The 21,957-nt window shown below is 46.7% G+C and overlaps 2 protein-coding genes across 7 annotated transcripts in view; both read right to left on the bottom strand.

The window, feature by feature from the left end:
* Positions 1-17,941, bottom strand: part of LOC148318663 (serine/threonine-protein kinase H1 homolog) — a 57,397-nt gene extending 39,456 nt beyond the window's left edge. For both annotated transcript variants that reach the window (XM_088282675.1, XM_088282674.1), the window contains exon 1: positions 16,932-17,941. Coding sequence is in view for 1 of the 2 variants with exons in the window: in XM_088282674.1 (XP_088138800.1) it covers positions 16,932-16,999 (68 nt within the window). In the remaining variant the exon portion in view is untranslated. The remainder of the gene's footprint in view (positions 1-16,931) is intronic.
* Positions 17,942-18,064: 123 nt separating this feature from the next.
* Positions 18,065-21,957, bottom strand: part of LOC148318662 (cadherin-18) — a 102,812-nt gene continuing 98,919 nt past the window's right edge. For all 5 annotated transcript variants that reach the window (XM_088282670.1, XM_088282673.1, XM_088282671.1 and 2 more), the window contains one exon: positions 18,065-18,871. In XM_088282670.1, coding sequence (XP_088138796.1) covers positions 18,354-18,871 — 518 coding nt within the window. In that variant the 3' untranslated portion in view covers positions 18,065-18,353. The remainder of the gene's footprint in view (positions 18,872-21,957) is intronic.

The following is a 21,957-nucleotide window of genomic DNA, read 5'->3' as shown; positions in this document are numbered from 1 at the left end:
GTGAAGCGTCTGCCTCACGTGTTCGTTGAGCTGAGAGACAGCTACAGATGGAGTAGGCGGTGAAAACCGACTGGACCGCAGCCCACATTTGACCCCAAACAAATACCAAGCAGCAAGTGAACATTCTGCTGACTGGAGCGGGAAAATCCTTTTGGACAAGCGCGAGGCGGTCGAGTACGCCAAGTCGTGCATGTCCGATGCGCTGCCGACTTCATTTCTCAGGACGCTGTAATTAGCCCCGCCTCTCCCAGAAAACAATGACGCCCGCTAAGTCATGACATGAAAACCTCCACTTGCTATTCCGTTCCCGTCTGTTGTCGCCGTGTTGGGGGCGGGAACGTCGCCCCGACCTCGGAGGCGGAGTTCCCCGGGAATGCTCTGGCGTCTGCCGGCGGCGCGAGCAGCCATCGCCGCCGTGCGCAGCCGGAGGCTAAGTGTGGATTGAGAACCCGAGCGCCGGCTGCCTGGAATAGCAATGAGGAAGGCGGGAGGACTGCGGGGGGGCAGATGTTTGCAAGTCCGTACGTGTACGCCGTGAATGAGTCATGGCCGGTCGCGGGGTGAACAACAATGTGGGTGGGCGGCGCCTGGCGGCGGGTCCTCCAATTTGGTCAGGGTACCGCCAACGCCGCTAATAGCGCAAGACCACCAGAAACGAAATCCTTGCATTTATTTTGAATTGTCACTGTGACAAGTCAACCAAAATGAGTCGGGCGACGGCCGTACTTTTCTGAAGGTGCACATCAACGATTCCCGCCGACGTAATCTCTGACGCGGCAAGGTCGCGGGTTCGAGTGGGACGCGGCTCGATATTCCCGCGCTAATCGTTCAGACGAGTCGCGACACCACACGAGTGCTTAAAGGATTGACGGAAGGCTTAGCGAGCGCTCAATCAACAAGACGACTTCATTGACAAGCGCGAGACGAATCTCCCGCGGCGCGTTTCATCACCGGCGCGCAAGCCGCCGCCTCATCCACTCCCGGCGCCAAGAGCGCTCCGCCGTTTGATGAGGGCTGCTTGTGCGTTTGCTCTGTCCGACGCCCTCAAAGCGCCCACGAGAGGCTCATGACGCCGACAGCAAACATGACGACACTTAAATGCTCTCGTGGGGTCGCCAATTTGGATCCGATCCTGAACTCGGTGTGACGTGACGGCGCGGGGCCACGAGTGAGCGGCAGAGCAGACACAAACGGCGCAATAAGCATATCGACATGCGATTCTTCTGGAAAAGGAAACACAAACTAAACTTTCTAAACTCGGCTTGAAATGTTTTTGAAATCATAAACCTGTTTGAAACTAAAACCACACCAATATGAAAGCCGTGCCCAACTTGCTTGACACTCTTATTTGAAACATATTTAAGTCAAATGAAGTCGTGAACAAGTTTTCAAACACGCCCAAAAGTTGACATCTCAAACAAAGCAAATGAAAAGCACCGGCTTGACCGCGCCAGAGCAAGCAAATAAGGCGCCCGGGAGCCGTGTTCTTTTCTGACAGCCCCGCCGGAACCACGCGGTTGCGAATGCCAAAGATGACGCTCAAAGTCACAAATCCGTCACTTCAAGTCCCCGACGGCTGTCTGCCTCGCTCGCACCTCTGATGTGGCGAGTCGCCGTTCCGCCCAACGCCTCAACGATGGCAACTTCCAAGTCAAAGCGCTGGATGAACATTTTCAAAGTCAGAACATTTCTTGTCTTGTATAAAATGCTCTTTTTAATGACTTGTATAGAAGTACAACAAAGTTAGCATTGATTTTGCTATCATTACAAACTGTTGTAAAAAATTTCAAAAAAACAAAAACGTATATTCACACAGGCAGAGTAACAATAGTGGAGGGCGGTAAAATTAATAGAATTTTAAGTTCAATTTTTACTGCCACGATTGAATCGACCTGATTGTTGGCGGCACTGCTTCACAAAAAAATAAAAAAATAAATCAAATAAAACCTCTCAAGCATGCGTCAGTCAACCACCAGGGAGCGAACGCAAGGTTAAGCAAAATTAAAAGTCAATTCTGTCCATATCGGTAACAAAGTGTGATTTGGATTTGTATGAATTGCGTTTAGAGTGCAGATTTGGTGTTTTTCACTTTTCAGCCAAGCTCTGGAGAAAAGCTTTCACTCAGCCTTGAATTTTCAGACCGGCCACAAGCATCGAAACACTTGATAAACATAAATCATTTACAAGAATAATTCAAAGATAATTCCACAAATAAGCAGAACAAATGCAAGGAATAAAGAAAAAAAAGATTTTGATAAGTGGATAAAAGGATTAGTGTGTTCACGTGCTAATTAAATTTAAATCAATCCCGCTGAGAAAAGTCCACTGGCTTCCAATTCATGGTCGGCAGGAGCTGTCCGGGTTAGCTACCGAAGAATCGGAGCTGTCCGTAGTGCGGATGGGAACTGCACAAATTGGCTGCCAAAGCAAGTCCTGGAGCTGTTATTGTTTTGCTTTATTTTTTTTAATCAAATCATTGTTGAGTTTTAAGACAAGGCTAAGGTTTCAAATTAATTCGGTCCGGCCATCAATAATACTCACATTTTTTTCCCAATATTTGAAAATCATTTTTCAGGTTTCTGCATATTGAATGTTTATCAACATTTTTGGCTTACTTTTAGGATTTCTTTTTATCCCCCCCGAAAGCATTTAAACGGGCATCATTTTGGCTTTTAGTGATCTATAAGTTATCGGTTTTTGAAATTCACTTGATTGGCTGCAAAGTTCTGATCGTTCCGAGCCTGATTTTGGCCTCCTTTCAAAAGTGCTGCAAGTGTCGTCATTTTCAGGCTACAAAATATAAACACACTATTGAATACTTTTCTCTTTCTATCCTTTTTGGAGGCCTTTAATTATTTTCGTTATTTTCAAACTTGGAGGCATTCCGGAAGCCAGTGTGTTGACCGATGTGAAAGAAGCCAAACATCACACTCGGCGGGAAAAAAAAAAAAGGTAGTAAAGCCGTGAATGAAACACAGCGCTTGTGTAACATCCACCCGGGCGGATATCTCTTCCCACACAGGAGTTTACTTTTCATATGCAAATCCAGCTCAAGGTCTTTTCTCTACAATCTCTCGCAGCGCACGTGTGTGTGTGTGTATGTGTGTGTGTGTTAACAACGACACACTGGATCCAGCAACTTCATCACTTTCAAGAGTGCATGTGAGCTAACAGCACAAAAGACAAAAGAATACCGTTTGGATTTTTACTACATTGAGGGAAGCCCAAGCAGAATTCACATTTGACGGCAGTTTATTAATGATAAAGTAGACCGAGAATAAAATGTGTTTTGCAGAACACCCAAGAGGCGTGCAAAGCGTTTCCTTCCAAAGTGACACTGCCAACTAGTGGCCCGACATGCAAATGACACCGTTTCCCTTTCCAGTCAATTTGACAGATTTTAAATAACGTCGATTGAAGCCCGCTTAGATTTTGGATCATTCTTTGCAGATTTCAAAGTGGTTCTATTTGGACCCCCACAAAATTGTTCTGTATATGATTTCTAAATTTGTAACTATCGCGACTTGATCTGGATCGTCTCATCGTAAGCGCGATGAAAAGATTGTTGAAACTTGGTGTGAACAAAAATGCTCCTTGATTTCCTTTCTTTCTTTGGCCTTTCCAAACATTCCTAACACGTCATCCCGATGACGTGTGAAGGTCAGCGTCGCCGCGCCGCCGTTGTTTGTCCAGCGGAGACGAGGAGCACGACGCGTTTTTTTTTTGGGGGGAGATTTATATTCAGGCCAATCATCAGACAAGCTGTCACCATTGAAGGATGGCCAAGGTTTTATTGCATTTTGTCGCTCCTTCGGCGGGACTTTGCCGGACTACTAAGTGGATTTGCTTTGTCACGCTTGATGTATCCTTCTACAAACTTCTTTTCATATTCTATTTGATGCACAATTTGAATCGGCAACTGCACGGCGAGCGTGCGTCATTTCATTCTGCAAACAAACGGCTTTGAAAAGAACCTTCCGGAATTGATGACATCACGCAGCGGAGCAAATTTCAATCGGTTCCCCTCGAACAATTATCGGCTTCTTACTGGTGTGAAATGAAATCAATCTCCGATATCGGCCGAGTTGACTTTTGCTCAAATCTCCCGCGTCACGTTGCTGACCTTGAAAGCGGATGGCGTCAACATGTCCGCCCACGTGGAAGACGAGCTCGTTAATTGCGCGGCTGGCGCCGTGTGGTAATGAAGACGATTTGGGAGACGGCCGCTCGTTCGTCAACTGTTTTTGACGTCTCCGTTCCGATCAAGGCCTTTAACGGCTTTGAACGGAGCACCTGTTCCTCCCTCAATGGCTTCCCCGAGCGGACGTTGTTAATCAAGCAGAAAAAAAAAAATGACGAAGGCCAGAGGAAGAAATGAGAACAGAAGCGTCTTGGCGTGAAATATTTTTTTGCCGCCCGCTGAGGAGCAATTTTGCTCGTCATTTATTAATCTCCCGTAATCTCCGTATGTCTTCGCTTTGTGCGTTTCGGTGACACGACGGAAGGAAGCCTTCATGAATTCTGACGACGAAACGCACCCGAGCCCAAACACATTTTGGAAAAGAAAAACAACAACTGACTTGCAGTGTGTCGAGTTGCAACGATGTCATCTCTGTCAGAATCATCGATCCGAGCACCATCTCCATTGATTCGGACCGACGTCCGATCCTTTCGGAACTTCCCAGTCGTAGATTCTGCCAAAAAAGGAAGCGCGGCTTTTGTGAGGGCGCGACGTCCATCGTCACACAAGTTCTCCCACTTTTAGAAAGCGGCGCCCGCGCATTTCAGATCACACCCGACTTACAAAGAGAGAACTTTTAGTTTCTCGCCGCTTGAACTTGCGAGGAGCGGACGTCCAATCATCCTCTCCAAGGCAAAGGCAAACGGACGTGCGAAAAGCACTCGGCATTTGATTATTTCCATTTGAGATGCGGCCGACAGCAAAACAATTCTTCGCATTTTGGCCCGAAATTGGAAGGAGCGCGTTGGAAGGCGGCACTCGCGCTCGTTAGATTGCTCTTCAAGCTTCGACAAATGCACTTATTGCCGAGCGTTCACGTGCGGCGGGAATAATTGGGGGCAGCAAGCGTTTTCATTACCGATTACATACCTTGAACGTGTCACATTAGCCCATCGAGAAGGGAGAAAATTGCATAGAAATTATCGTCGCCATAGCGAGACTGTCGACCGACGTCATGTAGTTTTTTTCTTTTTTCTTTCATTTATCGGGAAAGGCTGTCACCCACCCGCTCGCTCGCGTCCCAAAACTTTTGTCCATGCACGTAATTTCCGTGTCAACTTCTCCGAGGTTGATCTCAACACTGCGCGGTGTTATTGGCATGTTAAACACCGCACAGCGTGTCAATTCCGATCTAATCACGTTAGCGGCTAGCTTGGAGCGGCGCCGTAACCTTTGCGAGGACGTCTTTCTTATCGTCCACAGAATTCACACGTCCTCTTCGCTGTTCTTTTTCTTTTTATGTGCCTCGGGTACAACAGGAGACGGCTAATAAAGGAATTTCATGCTAATTCCGAGCAGCCGCTGAGAGAACAAATGGAACGTGCGCTTTTCTGACGACTCCAGCTGCGATAACGTCGCCTCAGCGTAAAAGCCGTCGTTTGCCGACGTGGGAACATGAAGTGACTCAAAGAGCACTTTCATGCCATCAGGAACAAAATGAAAAAAAATTTGTCAGGGGAACGTAGCATTGATGAGAGATGGGTCACTTTAATGATGAACAATTGACGGATTTTGAAATTCAGAGCGAAATTCATTCAATAATTGACGCCTTTTAAAACACGATACGAAAATTGAAAACGTGAAAATTGTGCCGAGATTTCTTTTTTTTTTTTTTTCCATCTCTCACACTGTGCCCCCATCGTTCGGGTTGCTTTTTTTCTCCCGTTCTCATCTAAGAAATATGGGCGCCACCTAGTGACTCGTCCGCCCACCCGTTCCCGTCCAGCTCGATGGAAACGCCACGACGCTCGTCTGAGTTTGAGCTTTTTTGGCTAGCATGGCATTAGCGGCATTTCTCTTTCTAACCGCCGCCGCGCTAATCCATGTTTTGGAGCGCATCTCATTAGCTTGCACTTGCCAATTCCCATCAGGCCGGCGAGCCTCTCCGGAGAGGATGGCTTGGCTGAGCAATTGCGTACGCCGCATTAGCATATCTGGCCGCCCGAGCACATGAAGTGCAGGTGAAGCACGAGCGAGGCGGCGGCGTCTTATCACTTTTGTTTATAGCACAAAAGGCTAACATGGAGCGCTTTCCCTTCATTTCCTGCCGCCTACAACAACGGGGTTGCGTTTTTGCCGTTTTTGTTTTTCGTGTTGCTCGGCGGGATCCTCGTTTTAATTGCCTACTCGGGTTGGCGGTTCTGACCCGTAATCTCTGTTGTCAGCTGCTTGTAAAGTATTTTCCCTTTTGTAGCGCTACACAAGGACGCCGTGTTTACGTGGAGACAATGAACATCCAAGTGTGTTCATTTGGTTGTCACGGGAACAAAAGGCGGCACGGCACGTAGGCTCGGCGCTTTTCTTCCATGTTTTTCTATCGCGATTGAAGATGTGGGCGCTACGCGCGACCTCGTTAGCGAATAAAAGCTGAAAAAAAAAAAAACTTTTTGTTTGGCTACTGCTCGTCACTTGACCTTTTTTTGCCGAACAATTCCCCCCGCCCTGCGGCCGCAATCTTGGTACCGTTCTGGCCTCGACCCTCCGGCCTTGTCCATAAAAATTGTCAAAAGTGATGCAAAGAGAAGAAAAAGTTTATGAGAGGCGTGAACCGAGTCCGCATATCGGGCTAACAACGTGATTAGCATTTCAGTGATCGAGTCGGAGGCTTCTTGCATTTCATTTCCCGGACCAAAACAGCGTCTCCGCTGTATTCAGAGGGGCCGAGGTTATTGTGTCGGCCGCGGGTTTTTTTTTTTTTAATTCCTCGCCGCTGTTTCCATTCCTCCCTTGTTCCCGACTGCCTTTCTCTCATCTCCCGGCTCGCCGGCGCGCAAATAACATTTAATAGCGCGGACATTGTGCTCCGTCACGCAGGCCAACTGCATTAATTTCAGCTCATTTGCGGCCCCTTCTCCTGCAAAATAAACCGCCGGCGTTGTTCGCGCTGATGAGCTCCAAACGAAGAGGCGATGCGTGTCACGGCCGAGCCGGTCTCCACTTCGCCGAGAATAGGAAAGAAATGTCAATGCATGCCAATGAGGATTATTAGAAAATAAAATAAAAATCAGGACTGCTGTCACAAACGCAAAGGACAAGTGACGTTTTCTTGGTTCAGGACATCTCATGGCGGCTCGACGACGACGACACGCCTTTGCAATATCCCGACTAGCCAACGGATGGCGTATTCCTGATGGATCCCAGAAGAGTTGTGAAGAATTTTTTCAAAATGTTATTTTATATTATGAGGCTCTTCATCATAATCTGTTCTTCGAGCTATCCCTTTTAATAACTTGAAATATCCAATAAGATACTTGAAATGTAAATTCAAAACGAACTACTGAGGGCAAAAAAAATTCAATAAAGTCATTTTTCACCCGTTGCATTTGTGAGCATTTTTATGAAATTTGCGGCCACTCTGGATAAAAGCAGCATGCATCACAATAACGCTTTGGCAAGAAGATGCATCGTGATCATCACTAATTTAGTATTTACTTCCCAATCTGCTTTTTATCAGTGTCACGTTTCTTTTCAAACGGACGAAAATTGATCGATGGTTTTAAAAACAAAAGGGTTGCAAATGAAGTCCGAGCACATGGCCATGATTTATCACCGTGTGCTGCCTCATTTATTTGACGCGGCGTGTAGCTTAGCGTACTAATGCTAGTTTGGGCGAAACACAAACTTTTGTTGTGTTGGTGTTAAAAGCAGCATTTTTGCAACAAAAACATTTGCTGACGATTTTTGATGTCAAGTTTTACACCATGATGACAAATCGCCTCCAAGATTCGCTGACAGTCTTTAGCGAGATGGCAGCTAATCTTTGTTTTCACGGCGAGACACAATAAAGGAACTAAACGACTTGTGCATTGCGTGATGACGTTTTACAAAAAAAAAATCAAATAAATAATGAAAATAATCATTTGCGGGTCATAGTTTGTGGTATCGTGATGGTTTAAACGATTAATGTTACGTGACATTTTGCTGTTCCCGTCGGGTCCGTGAACAGCAAACATTCTTGAATCTCGAGCCATTCAGATAAACATGTTTTTTTTGTTTGTTTTTCTCATGCTAAATGACATATTTACAAAAAGGCGCAGAGTGCCTGGGTCTTGCTCACTGCAGACAAAGCAATTAGCTTTAATAGCTAGCGCGGCATGCGGGCCAATGGCGGCGTTCATTAACGTGCGATGGCTCTCCGTGCCCATTAGCATCACAACATTAGCTAACGGATCAAAGCCGGCACTTTGTACTCGGATGCGACGTGTCTGCCTGTGGCGCGTTCCTAACGGGTTGCTAATCAGGAGAAATTGCACTTATTGACAGTGGCGGGAAGTAACCAAATACAAGATGGCCGACTTGCTGACTGGATTTCGTTTGTTTTTCAGACAGATTAGAAACCACAATAATAGAAGATAAAGTGTATTTTTACGTTTGTAATCATCAGCTAATTCAGCATTTTATTTGTTCAAAATGTTTGCAACGCTGTAAGAACATATTTAACTAACTAGCATACAAGTTTCTTGCTAGCTGATTTTCTTATCAAACATATGCTACATAACCGTCAGCACAAACTCATTTTGAATTTTCAATGACGTTTGAGTCTTTAGGTGGACTTTTCCACTGCTGCTACTTTTTCCTCTTTCACGCTCGCGTCTGTACTTGTCGTTGACTCACTGGCTGTCAAGACACTTTGTGAATAATCAGACGTCATTGACATGACGCCATGTGCCCACGCTAATTTATGTTGCCTCGCTCTTCGCTTATTTTATTCGCACCATATTAAATATATACACTTGTCATAAATCACCCTTGCAGATTTAATGTGGCAAGTTCTCCTCTTTCCATGATTGTTCATCCTTAATATATCATATTGACATTACATCGAATGTTGCAAACTAGCCGACGGTCACGCTAAGCAAACGAGCTTTCCGTTTGTCAATCTGCAGTCTGCCTTCCTGGCTCCCTCCAAGACCACTTTGGCGTTTCACGAACCACAATTCCCCCCCGCTGACTCCCCAAACAGCCCGAAGGTTCGACCGTACCTTGAACCTCGCGCACCGCGAGCCACAATCACGCCGGTAGACTGTTACTAAACGCCACCCAAATCGGCAGCCGCCGCCGCCGCCCGCCCACAAGCGAGCGCCCTCGGGGTCGCGTCCGGATGAGCCGCGGTTTGTCGAGCGTGTGCGAAACGTCGCTTCGATGCTCCTCAATTCCAGAAGGTCAGCGCTGGATGGCAGCCAGACACCTGTAGGACGGCAAGCAGGCTCGCGACAAACAGGAAAATATATCAATAAATAAATAATGGGCGCCGGCAAACGTGTGGAAGGAGCCAGAAAAAAAAAAAAAAAAATCATGGATTATTAAAAGATTTTGTTTTTTTCTTCAAGGATAATCTTAACGCCAATGCAACATAACGACTGAATGTAAATACCATCGGAAATGTTTCTTTGGTAAAAGGTCTTATCTTTTAATTGGCCTGAAGAAATAATTCATTTCTTTGTTTGATTGGCGTGCGATTCTGCAAATGACACAACTCACCGCCAATTATTATGCAGCCGGTAAAGCTGCCGGTTGCAGCGAGGTGTGTTGCGGCATCCGACCTCGTCTCTGGCAGATGCTCGGGCATGTCGAGGCCCGGCGACAGCTCGTCTGCGCGCGGCGTACACGTCACACGTAATAAGACGGGCGATTGCGTTCGGGCCGGCGGGGGCAGCGAAGGGCTAATGAGGCGACGCCGACGCAAACTGTAAATACCTCACAGGGCGGCCACCCGATCGCGGCACATCCGTCGGTTAATGACGGCGCCGCAAGATCTGCCCTCGCCAATAAAAAACCCGCAAGATCTCCAAACGCAAACCAGCCGAGCGTTCTGATTTTAACTTAAGCGGACGGCTCGTTTTGCTGCCAATTTCCTCGTCAGCCGTCTCTGGTTGAACGACAGCCGACGGCGATCGCTCAAATTGAAGCAACACTGCCGAGCCCTCCGTGACATCGTTGCCTCCGATGCTCGCAGACACACCCGTTGTGAACGTTGCCGTTCGGCAAGTTGTGCAACGTTGGACACGCCGAGTGGAAATTGAACGTCCATCATGCGACTCACACGCCTCCCTCTGGCCTCTCCGCCCCTCGCATTTGTAACGCCTTTGAGAACATTAGCGGCGGCGAGGCCCGGCATGACTCCGCGTTCCCGCCGTCATGATGGGGAGCTCGGCGCTTCGAGGCGGCGCTGAGCTGCGACGACTTCAAAGCCGCCCTCGCTAAAATGCGCAGAAGCGTCCAGGTGGAGGATTTAAGAGTCGCGGCCACACAAGAGACAGACGGCGCTTCTTCTTCTCACTGACTCATTAGGTGTGGGTCTTTAGCGCCAGTGTGCGTCGAAATGGCTCCGTGATCAGCCTCAAGGGACAGACGGAGCCACCCAAGCGTAGCTACGCTAACTGCCTGGGTGAAGAACTTCAACCGAGCCGAGCAGAAATATGACACTTCCCGCCATAATAAGGGAAGCACATTTGAAGAGTAAATTAGCCAGCCGATGATTTTTAAAAGGGCCCCCCCCTTTCTAAAGGTATGCCCCAGTAGCAGGTTTCGGGATGTCAGAATAAAGAAATACAAACACGTTTGAACGCACGTTGCTTTCTCACGTCTCTTCTTACGCAAACAATCATCTTTAAATAAAGCTCGGCCGTTAGCATCTCTACCGTGGCGGCGTCATGTTTGGTAGGGTCGAGGCCGGAACGGTACCAAGATCGCGAGTGCCCAGCTCTGGGTTTGTAAAATGCAAATGCAGAATTATAAGAATAAAACGTCTCACCGTTCCGCCGGCCGCACGTCGTATCGAAAGCCAGCGCGCGAGCTGCGCGTCGCGTTTATTGCATCTCAGTTTCATCATTCCGTTCCAGAAACATTGTGGCCACGCACAACACGGCAACGGCGAATGTCGGTCATTTGTCTGCAAGCGTCTTGATTTCACGTGCGCGACCGCACATGGCGTGGCGGGGCTCTCATTTTCATTTCAATCGCGAGGTCATTTCATCGATTCCTCACCGGCACGCGGCGTGAAAATCTGATTACCGCTGCCGCGCAACATACGTGATTAAAACGTGGCGTTGAATCGTAAATCAAGTATCAAAAAAGGCGGCGGCGATATCAATATGATGAACTTCCTGGGGGGCAGTTGGCTCCGTGCCGCCTTACTCGCTCAACGGAATACAAATGAAAGCGACCAACGGGAAATAAGAAACCCGTTTGGGACTTTTTATTTTGCGCAACATAATATGTTTGTGTGATGCAGATTTATTTTGGTCTTCAAAGTGGATCAAGTCCATAAAGAGCATTGGAAGAAGGTTTACGAAGCGTCTTTATTTGCTCCCAATGAATGCACGCACGAGCACAGACGCTTTCCTTTCCAAATCCTTTCCCGCCTCCATTAGTCGCGCCGTGTGTGTGAAAGGAGCAGAGAGGCTCATGTGAGGAGGAGGGCAGAGCGTCGAGCCTCGCCGTACTTTTGCACTCCGAGTCGCTAATGAAGTCGTCGCATCCTGCGATCTGTTTATCATCTGGAGAAATTTCACACACAAAAAAAAAAGGCGTTATGCGACTCGACGGTGTGCGCTGTTTATCCGAGCGGCGGCTCCCGTCGCCTTCTCCGCAAAAACTTGCCGTCGCCTCCTCCAACAAGGTGGCGTTTTATGTATTTATTTATCGCAATTAAAAACGGGGATGGAATCGGATCAGATTGTCAATCGAGTCAATTGGATGTGATCGGAATTGGAGTGAATCCTATTTTGATGTAAACCCAAGTCAATTGCAACCGAATGAGAGTGAATCCGAATTCAAACTTTCTGAAGGGGTGACGCCGGTCAAACGGTCGGTCAAGGTCACGCCGCATGTTTAAAATGGCGCGTGTTGCCGAGCCGCTCTTTGCTCCGTCCAATCAGCGATGTTCAAGTGGATCCTGAAGCACCGCTCGGGACGGAGTGGGCCTCGTGCTCGCGACGCCTTGGCAGCAACCGTCTAGAAATGGCAGCCGGCCACGCGTGGGTTGCGCTCGGAGAATCGTCGGCACCGTTTGCTGCTGGAGGGGCCTTTCGTTTGCCCGCCGAACGGAAAGGTGCACACTTTGGAGCGGCTACGTCTGAAGCATCGCCGCCGCCGCCGCGAGCGGGAATTGGCCAGCGAGCCAGCTCATAAAAGTTGCGTGTTTGTTTGTGGATTCGCCAAATAAGCTCACCTCGGAGACACGGGCGTAAGCGCCGCCGCGATTAGCTTTGAGCAACGGCGGCGCCGAGTTTCAATATGTCAGCCAAACGTTGGCTTGGCGGTGGCGTCGAGGGAGGCGCATTGTCGTCACGTTGTGATCACAACAGGAAATGATCTCCGCCGAGAAATCTAATAAACATTTTGTTTTTGCATCAGCGCTACACGCGAGCCGAGCCTTTTAAAGCTTTGCAAATATACGGCAAAAAAAATAAATAAATAAAATTCAGGCATCCCTTGACGTCTAAGCTTCATTTTGCGTGTTTTTATCCTCGAAAAATTGCCCTGAAAAACAGAATAAAAGAGCATGTCACGATATTATAAGAACGGGTTTTATAAAGTGTCATTATTGGAGTTTCTGTGCTTTTAAGAGACGTCGCCAAATGTGAGAGGTTTTTATTTTTTTTCCCCTCAATAAAGACATCATTTATATAATCAGTCGTTTTATGGTGATAATAAAGTTGCCCTTTTTTTTATGACTCATCGTTTAACTCTGACTTAATATCGGAATTGTGACCTACGTTGGATACGACTTTTTCCACAACAGAATCAATTTTTGTTCTTGTGAAGATGACAACTTTTATTCTTGATTGATTCTACAAAGATTTGTTCTCAAAATTTGTCGTTATGAAGACGAGGTGGGTTCTTGGAATGTTTTGTTTTTTCCCTCCCCAGTTCTTTACGTGACATCCACAAATTCAGCTCATTTTGTATTCCTCGAGACATTTGTTTACGTTGCTCACCGACGCAAACGAACGTGGACAGCAGAAGCCGAGTCACGTCTTCCCCGGAGACGTCCCGTCTTGGAATAACGCCGCCGCTGACTCATGAGACCCCCACCGGGGGGGAGCCACATAAATATACAAAAGCAAACAAAGGGGCGGGGGCAGGAGAGGGTGTCGCTTTCCTTGCCGATGTTCCTCCCAGCTGGGCTTCCTGTCACACGTCTCGCACGTCAAGCGACAACGGCAACAAACGAGCCTCCGGGGGACTTTTAGTCAGCGAGCCAGAAAAGAAGTTTCACTTCAAAGCTGGGCCAGAGAGTCAAGATGGTGTCCTTGGGGTACCGTGGACCAACATGGCGGCCACAACTTTGAACTAAGACCAAACAAAAGCCCCGCGCCTCGAAATAGCATGACGTGACGTTCCAGAATAATGTCCGCGTTCGGCGAAAACTCGTCTCAGCTCCGATCCGTTTGAGCGCCCGCATGCGAAATGTTCGAGAAAATGTGTGGATGCTTCCGATCCAGCCAGGCATCATCAAGTCAACCACAAATTAAGATAAACATAAAATTATTATTTTTTTTTTTCCAAACTCACACTGTGCCCCGTCTTATAGTTTGGGCCCGTTTTTGGTTTTGCTTTCATTTATCTGAGCGAGTTCATTTTTCAACTGGTTAAACTCCTCCTCGGGGGTCTTCTTAATTTGAAATCTTTATTTGAAGAGCTAGCCCTGGTTTGAAACTTGAATTTTGACTTCAGACACAAGCGCAATCCTCCGGTAGAAACCCTCAGCCTTATTTGAAACTCGAATTCTGGCTCGGCCTCGTTCCTTGAAGCCCAACCTTCGTTTGAAGCCTCAACTGGGTTTTCAAAGCCAAGCCTCCGTCGACGATCACTTTTTACATCGAGTATTTTTGTCCCCTTCAAACAGTTTGGTGTCATTGAAGTAAGCCACAACGAAAACAAAGCATCTGCTGTCCAATCCCAGGACTGTTTCCATGGTTACCGCAATCAGAGCTGACGACTTCACCCGAAAGAACGGCTGGCGCCAAGACGTTAAGCGACGCTCGCCGGCGTCTCGAAAGTGGCCGCGCGCGTCGCCGCCGCCGCCGACCTGTTGGCTGTCATTTTTGTGCGTTTGTTGCCGCCTGCGTGTTTGATTGTCATCCCGCTCGTCTCCGGCGAGACGCGTCCCGGTTCATCATCGACAGGTTTGGCGCGCGGCTGCCAGGTGCGCTCGTTTGTTGCGGGAATAATTGAGAATGAACAAGATAATGAGGCCTTTGGGGAGACTCGATCACGTCAAAATGTAAACAATCAATGTTTTGGTCCAGCACGGGTGTCCAAACTACAGCGCGGGGCCCTTTGTGGCCCGCCGTCCCTTTTTTCGCGGCCCTCAAAGTAAAACATTTGCTGTTGAGGGGCAAAACTAAATAAATAAATCAAAGTGAGACTTCCCCGCTTGTAACTATTGACCCGTTTACTTTGCCGCTCGCAGGTTGTGCAACTTCATTTTCAGAAGGAGCTCACGCGAATAAAAAAAAGCTCGTCATTTTGTTTTGGCGCTAAATCACAAGTGTCAGTTTCTGCAAAGAGCGGCGGCCACGAGACTCGTTTTCGCTGCGCAGCAATAAACAACTTGAGTCGAGCCGCAGACGCACTTGAAAGGCCAACCTTTGCTTGAGAGCCAAAATGAAAACCCAACGCTGCCCTGGCATGAAAAATGGCAACTTGAAACCTTAACCTCGGCTTCAAAGCGGAACTTGAAACTTGATTGCTGAACTGGAGCCCAAATGCAAGTCTTAAAGCCTGAATTTGAAAGCGCAACTGTTGAAATGAAAACTCTGACATTGCCTTCAAACATTAACGGGAGCTTGAAACCCGAATTTGTAAACTCGACTTTGGCTTCAAAGTCTGATTAGAAACCCTAATTTGAAAATCTGGCTCCGTCTTAAGCCTGGCAAACAATCATTTTGAATCCTAACCTCGACGTCAAACCCGAACCTGAAACAAATAAAAAATTTAAATAAATAAATAACATGATGCTGACAAGTCAGCCCCTCCCCCACCCCCAAAAAGTTTGGCGGCGGTAAACAAAACTCCCCAAAACCTTCCAAAGTCGTCTAATGACTGCTGCAAGCTTGCATTGGAAAGGCTCCGCGTGTGTCTTTGATGTGTTTATTTCCAAATCATCTTGGTGCACTCAGGAGTCATGAACATTTATAAGATGCACCGCCGTAGCGGCATGCCAAGCCTCCGACCTCAAACACACGAGAGCACGCACACACACACACGCGCGCATCTAACACACACAACAAACTCTGCATGGCTCCCCCGTGACCTGATATGCAAAATTCATTTTGACGACTCCAAAATAGCGAATAGTGATTTTTCTGGCTTCTCATTGGTCGGTCATTTTACAACCGACCTGGATTAGCCACAGACATTTATTTGAGGAGATCTGCACGCAATCAAGTGATCATCTTTGGTAACGATGATTTTTGCGTTTGTGTGCTGTTCGGCCGTTTAAGAAAAAGGACGATTTGCGAAAGTATTCAACTTCTGAATTCTTTGCAGGGAATTCCGGTTGATCCACCGAGACGCTTGCAATCCATCCTCCCACTTTGGAGGGCGCTGGCTGTTCAGACCTCTGACGGAATAGATTTGCCGGGATGAAATCTTTATTTCAGGAGTGACGCGTTAATCCGCGTAAACCTCCGGTGGTGTCGGGCGCTTATCTCCCGCTTGGTTTCCCACACACTCGGCACCCGAGCGGAAACTCCACAAGTGCTTTTTAATTAATTAGCGCCGGAGTTCATTTCTCAGCAAAGAAACGTGTTGTGTGTGTGTGCTTACGCGCTTAATTAGCATTTACAAGCAACTATTTGCCCACAGATGAGCTTTTTCCACTCATGGCTGAAAAAAAAAAAAAAGTCATTTATTTCCCGCGCAAACAATGGCTTGTATCAACAGGAAGTGATGTCGTCAGCGCCGCTTCTCGGCGGGGTCACGCCGGTGTCATCGCATCCAATAGAGCTTTAATTGCATTAAAATGGCGCATGTAAATCATCGAAGGGGATGAAGCCGATCGATTTTTTTATTGACTTTTCCTTCCCCGCAGGGAGAAAATTAAGAATTTCAGCCATTTTGTCTGTCACGGCAACTACACTCAGGGTTGATTTCCGTGCGAGAAAAACAAGCTGGTTGGATAATTAAATTTTGATCAAAATGCAACGCGGTTCACACAACCAAATGTAAAATGACATCAAGATGTCAACAAGCAGGAAGGAAGACTTTTCAGCGTCGGCTTTGGTTGAATTAATTTCTATAGGGCGGCAGCTGCACTGTAATGAGAATAAATCTGTCTGTTTTCTTTTTCCTCGCATGTCGTAATGTTTCATGATATATTTTAGTCGACGAAATCTGATGACACTTGAGTCTAGTTTTAGTCATTGAAATTTATATTTTTATTCGATTTTCAGTAAGGCAATTCTATTATAGCCTATCAATATATAAAATGCTTGATAGTGTATAGTATGTTCTAGACCCCAAAAAAAGCATGTTATAAGTACATATACATTGAAATAGAATTGCACCACAATGCCAGAAAAAAAAACATTCAGGTTTAACATAAATCTAAACAAGGTGCAAATAAAACAACTGTAACTTCCCAGAGGTGTTAGTTTAACACTGACTGTCCAAAACAACAACAAAAACTTTTAATTTATTTTGACATGAAACATCAACGGCAATTGAAGTCTTGACTTACCTCAGTTTGATTTTGGAATGCCCGCAGATCTTTTTCCACAACATATTCCGTTTTCTCCACGACGACATCGTAACAAAAGTGTGTCCAAATGATTCTTTTTTTTTCCCTCCCGACCATCGGTGGCTTCGTCAGTCCGATTTTGTTAACCAAGAGCAGCTGCAACTTCTGGATCCAAACGCGACCGCCAGTCGGTACGAACGAAATGAAGCCACGCAGCCACGCACCAGAAACAGGAAACGGAATTAATCAGAATAGAAATACAACTACTAAACGAGATTAAACAACGTTGTAATATTTCGACACGTCTCGTTTTGGTCAACAAGAATGAGGAAACATGTTAGCATTGTACTTATTTTGCAAACTGCACGACGTATCATCACGTGAATTGATTTTCCTCGCGTCTCGTCTCGTTCTCCGTCACGTGGGGTTCGGCGACGAAGATATTTCGTCATTTTCACTGACGACTGCCAACTAGTCTAAAACTCTTTGTTAAAGAAAAAAAAAAAATGTTGGTAAATTTCAGAAAACTAAGAGCAATAATGATCAAATAAAAATACACATTCATGCTAACATCCTCTGAAAAACAATCATCAGCATTTTTTGCTAACAAACACTAACAATCCGGGGGAGACACTTGGGCCTGCCAAAGCTCCAACTTACTTTTCCAGGTTCAAAAATCAAATGTCAAGAATATAAAAGCTGAAACATTTCGCAAAAAACCTAAAAACAGGATTCTATCCCAAAGACTTTGAAATAAACACTTTCATGCAAATCTTTGCCAACTGGCACTTCCTCCTGCAATCGGAATCTTAAACTCTTTCATCAGGCCTCCAAAGTGGCTCACCGTGACGATCGTTTGCTCGCCAGCGTCCGTCAGACACGAGCTAGCCACTTTGCCTCTTCTACGGCCCCACGGAGCGTCGTTATGTCCATCCGTTGCAATATTCCCGCCATAAACCCGCGCATGCCGGAAAAAGGCCTCCTTAATTAACTTCAAAGCTACGGACAATACAAGCGTACGTGTCCAGATGACGGCCGTGTCGGAGGCTGTTTAAAAGGCCGCGTGGATTGCAAGAAAAAAAAAAACAGAAGCCGATATGATGAGATCCAGAAGAAGGAAGAAGACAAGCGTGCACTTTCTCACGTAATATCCACCCACGTGGATATCGCAACTTTATTGAGCAATAAAAAATATACACAAGGAAAATATCCCTTTCATCTTTCCCCATGGTGTTGTTCCTTATTCTGAAAATCTCATCCTCATCGTAGTTCCATACCGAGGAGCCAGGATAAAAAAAACAAACAAATTCTCAGTTCAGAAGGTAAAAACCGTTGGGCCATAGATCCGTTGCTTCATTTTGTCAGCAAAGATTCCAAAAGGTTTTCAATCCGGTTCGGTCCGAGAAGGAACAATGCGGCACACTAAGTCTTCATGTTCATTTCTGCCTCGGCGTAGAGTTCCGCCAGTCTCTGGAACTGCGGCCCCCAGTCGTCCAAGTAGAGGTAGTCCTTCTCCGACTGCGCTTCCGTCCCCGGAGAGTCCAAAGGACTGACGGAGCCCGTGGGCGAACCCTGACCCTCGTAGGCGTAGGTCTGCAGCGAGTCGTAGGGCGGCCCGCTGGTGTCCATGTTGGCCTCGACCAGTCTCTGCTTGATGAACTCGTGCACGTCCACCTCGTCCAGCTGCAGCGAGGGGCTCCGTTGGCCGCGGTGTCCGCCGCCACCGCACAGCTGCCTGGCCTCCGGGCGCACGTCCCGCCGGAACTTGAGCTCCTCTGCGGCGGCCGGGTTGCGCAGGGCGATGATGTCGAAGGCCTCGGTGTCTTCCTCGCCGCCGCCCTCGTCGTCGTAGGTGACCACGTTCTCGCGGATGTCCTCCTCCGAGATGATGAGCGGCTCCTTTTTGCTGCGCTTCAGCGTCACGAACAGAACCACGATGGCTGCGGGACACAAAAAAAAAAAAAAGGAAACGATAACGCAAGCAGGGATTGAGAAATGGACCGAGCCCTGCCAGAACTACTTCAGCTCTGGATACTTTCTTGTCCCAACGGGGAAACTTGTCTTTCATTTCGGTTGAAAGACAGGCAAGGCAATTTTGAAGAAAGCAGACCATCCAAACAAAACCTGAGCAGTTGGCAGATAACGGCAAAGACGCACGCCACTTCTACTTCATCCGTGCAAAATTCCAATGGCTTTGCTGGAGGGCAAATGGACTCACTGGACTAATTTGTGGACTCTAAATCTCCCCGCCTGAGGGGAGGACTCCAAAGCAGTGTTGAAGGCCATGTCCTTCGCAGACTGGAACAAGTTTGGCATTTTTGAGGACCAGCAGTCAAGTGCCGAGTGGCACCGAGAAGTCTTCCGGCCCAATGTTAGTAAGCGTCACCAACGCTGAGAAGCTTCAGTTTCGGGTCCACATGCAACTTAGACTTGGCTTCCACAGAGTGCTCTTATTTTGGAGAAACAACTCATCATTTCCTCAATTTCCAATTACTTGACAGCAGAAGAGTGAGAGCAGGCGTGAAGGAGGACTTGAAAAACAGCGTTATAGTCCCGGTTGCCATGGTTACCGATTACAGGTACAAGTTACTTCATTAGTTACTTTCGACGAATGCCGACAACCTCGATTTCATTTTATTTGATTCTTTGCTCATTATTTTCATCACTTGATAGTGAAGATTATAACGTATGTGTCATGCGGAACATCAATGACTGACCTAAATGACCTTTGAACTATTTCTTGTCCTATTTCATTCTATTTGGCAAAGTTGCATTTATGGCGACAACAAGTCACGATGAGCCTTCCAAAGAATGCGTCGCTATTCGTTAGCATCATCCGTCTTGCATTTTTATGCGATTGTATTTTATGTTATTGTTTTTCTCTCGAGGTTGTCGAGTGCGTTCTATAAATAAATGTGAGTTTCCTGTTAAATTAACTGGATACAATCCCATTAAAGTACAGCTGCCGAGTTGTTCATGTTAATGCCGGCATGAAGTGCGCATTAATTCAAAACACAAATGTTGTGCCTCGTAAACATGCTGATTTCTTTTTTTTTTTTTAATGTGTAGATTTATCAAATTCTTCGAACGGGACAATAAAAAGCAGCAGAACGCGTCAGAGTCGTAAATCAACAACACGCCTCAGTTGACGGCGGTGACGCTGTCCGCTTGACGACCTTATTTGCAGGAAGGCGAAGAAATATACTGTTGGCAATAAAAATTGTTTTGGAGCACTATATATGACATTTTTCTTTAAAACTATTTGAATTTAATGTCAATTTGTTATAAAACAGGCTAAATGCTAACAACATAGCATTCTCCCCGATGATGCCACAGAGTATTGATCTGGGCATGCAAACAATTTCCAAACGGCAAAATGTGAAAAGATATTTTTTCTCCGTACGTTCGCACAACTTTACAAACTCATTCAAACGACTTAGCAGCACGCTACAACGTCGTAGCCCAGTCGAAAACGCATCTGTATTGTTGCATTCTGTTTTTTGATTTGATTTTATTTATTTTTAACTTGCACCATCTGCTCAAATAAATGGCTTCTTTTTACAGCGGCGTCGCATCCAAAAGGGACTTCATTTCACTCCATTAGCGCACACCCGGCACCGACCAATCCAGCTCGTCAAAATCAAAAGCCGCCTCTTAAAATAGACGCTTTCTTTTTTTTCTTCGCTAAATGACAGATAAGAGGCGTCTCGACAATGGATAAACAAGAGATTTCGTTCTAACGTTGGGATAATGCGGCGATACGAGCGTGCTGGCTGTTGATAAGCGATGCTTGAAGATGACGACACTCTTGCAGAGCCAAAGCAAGATAAGCTGAGTCGAGCGTTCACACAAATGCGCAGCTTTGCAAACTTTATTCTGACATTTGCATTGAGGAACTAATTTTTTCAATTCCTATTGTTGTCGGTGAGAATTGTTATCGCCGTCACTTTTTTTCGATTGCGGATTATTTCTCGTCGTTATGATACGTTGCAAGGACTTTTGTTTGAGTCTGGATTATTTTGCCAAAACTCATTTACGTGCCGAGTGCTCCAATCACTTGAATTTTCCTCAAGCAGAAATCTTCAATCCTGTTCCTCGATGGGGGGCGTCCTGTCTGTTTTGCATCCGTCCCTCGCTACAAATGCAAATTCAAATGATCACGATGGTTATTCAGCGTCTGCATACCTTGCAGATTTCCGGGTCATTTGAATTTGGAAGAGGTAGGACAGCGGCCCTCGTGGAACAGGGTTGAACACCTCGGGACTAAACCTGGGTGGGACTTTTTTTCTATTGTGTGTCGAGGGAGCGCCGGTCGGACTATTTTTCGGCTCTGCGGATAATTTGTAGTCTGCCGGCTTGTTTCTATTGTGCCCGGTTGTTATCGTGATGAAGTGTTCACAAGAACAACTTGAATGTGACCTTGGCAAAATCGTAATCAGCATTCATTTCCTCCTTTGACGTTTCAGCGCGGCTACATTGTCTTAACATTCGACATGCAATCCGCCACGAAAGCCGCTCGCGTCCCTCTCGTGGTGGAGTGGGCCTTTTTTTTTTCTTTTTTCCCGACCGAGGAAAGCCAGCGTGAATCTGCATCATGTTGGAGCGCTAACACCCCGAGACAGCAGCTGGCACCACGCGTTCTATCGCATCACGTCCGGTCCCAAACGCCTGGCGGGCCACGAGACGACCTGACGCCGGATGTTTTTTGTTCCCGATTTCTTCGCCTGACATCAAGCTACTTTTTTTTTTTTAGTCCTGGTACAGTTCACAAGTTTATGTGCAAATCCTCTCTGGAGGCGTCTTTCCATAAAGTTGTCGTCTTTTGTTGTGGGCGGCAAAGACAAAAGTGACGTCAAGCAGCAATTTTGGGGATTACACTATTGTGGATTGTCGGCGGATTATTTTCGAGTTGATGTGTTTGTTTGCATTGTGCAAGGTGGCAGTCGTTGCCGTCACGTTAATCCTATTCCGCCGCACGTGGACGCGGCCGTTCGCCATGTGGACCGACTGTAGATTATTTCTGGTC

The sequence above is a fragment of the Idiotropiscis lumnitzeri genome, chromosome 19 (genome assembly GCF_059441095.1).
Source record: "Idiotropiscis lumnitzeri isolate Australia: NSW breed Sydney's pygmy pipehorse chromosome 19, RoL_Ilum_1.0, whole genome shotgun sequence".
NCBI classification, from domain to species: Eukaryota; Metazoa; Chordata; class Actinopteri; order Syngnathiformes; family Syngnathidae; genus Idiotropiscis; species Idiotropiscis lumnitzeri.
This window is presented reverse-complemented; position numbering and strand designations above follow the sequence as displayed.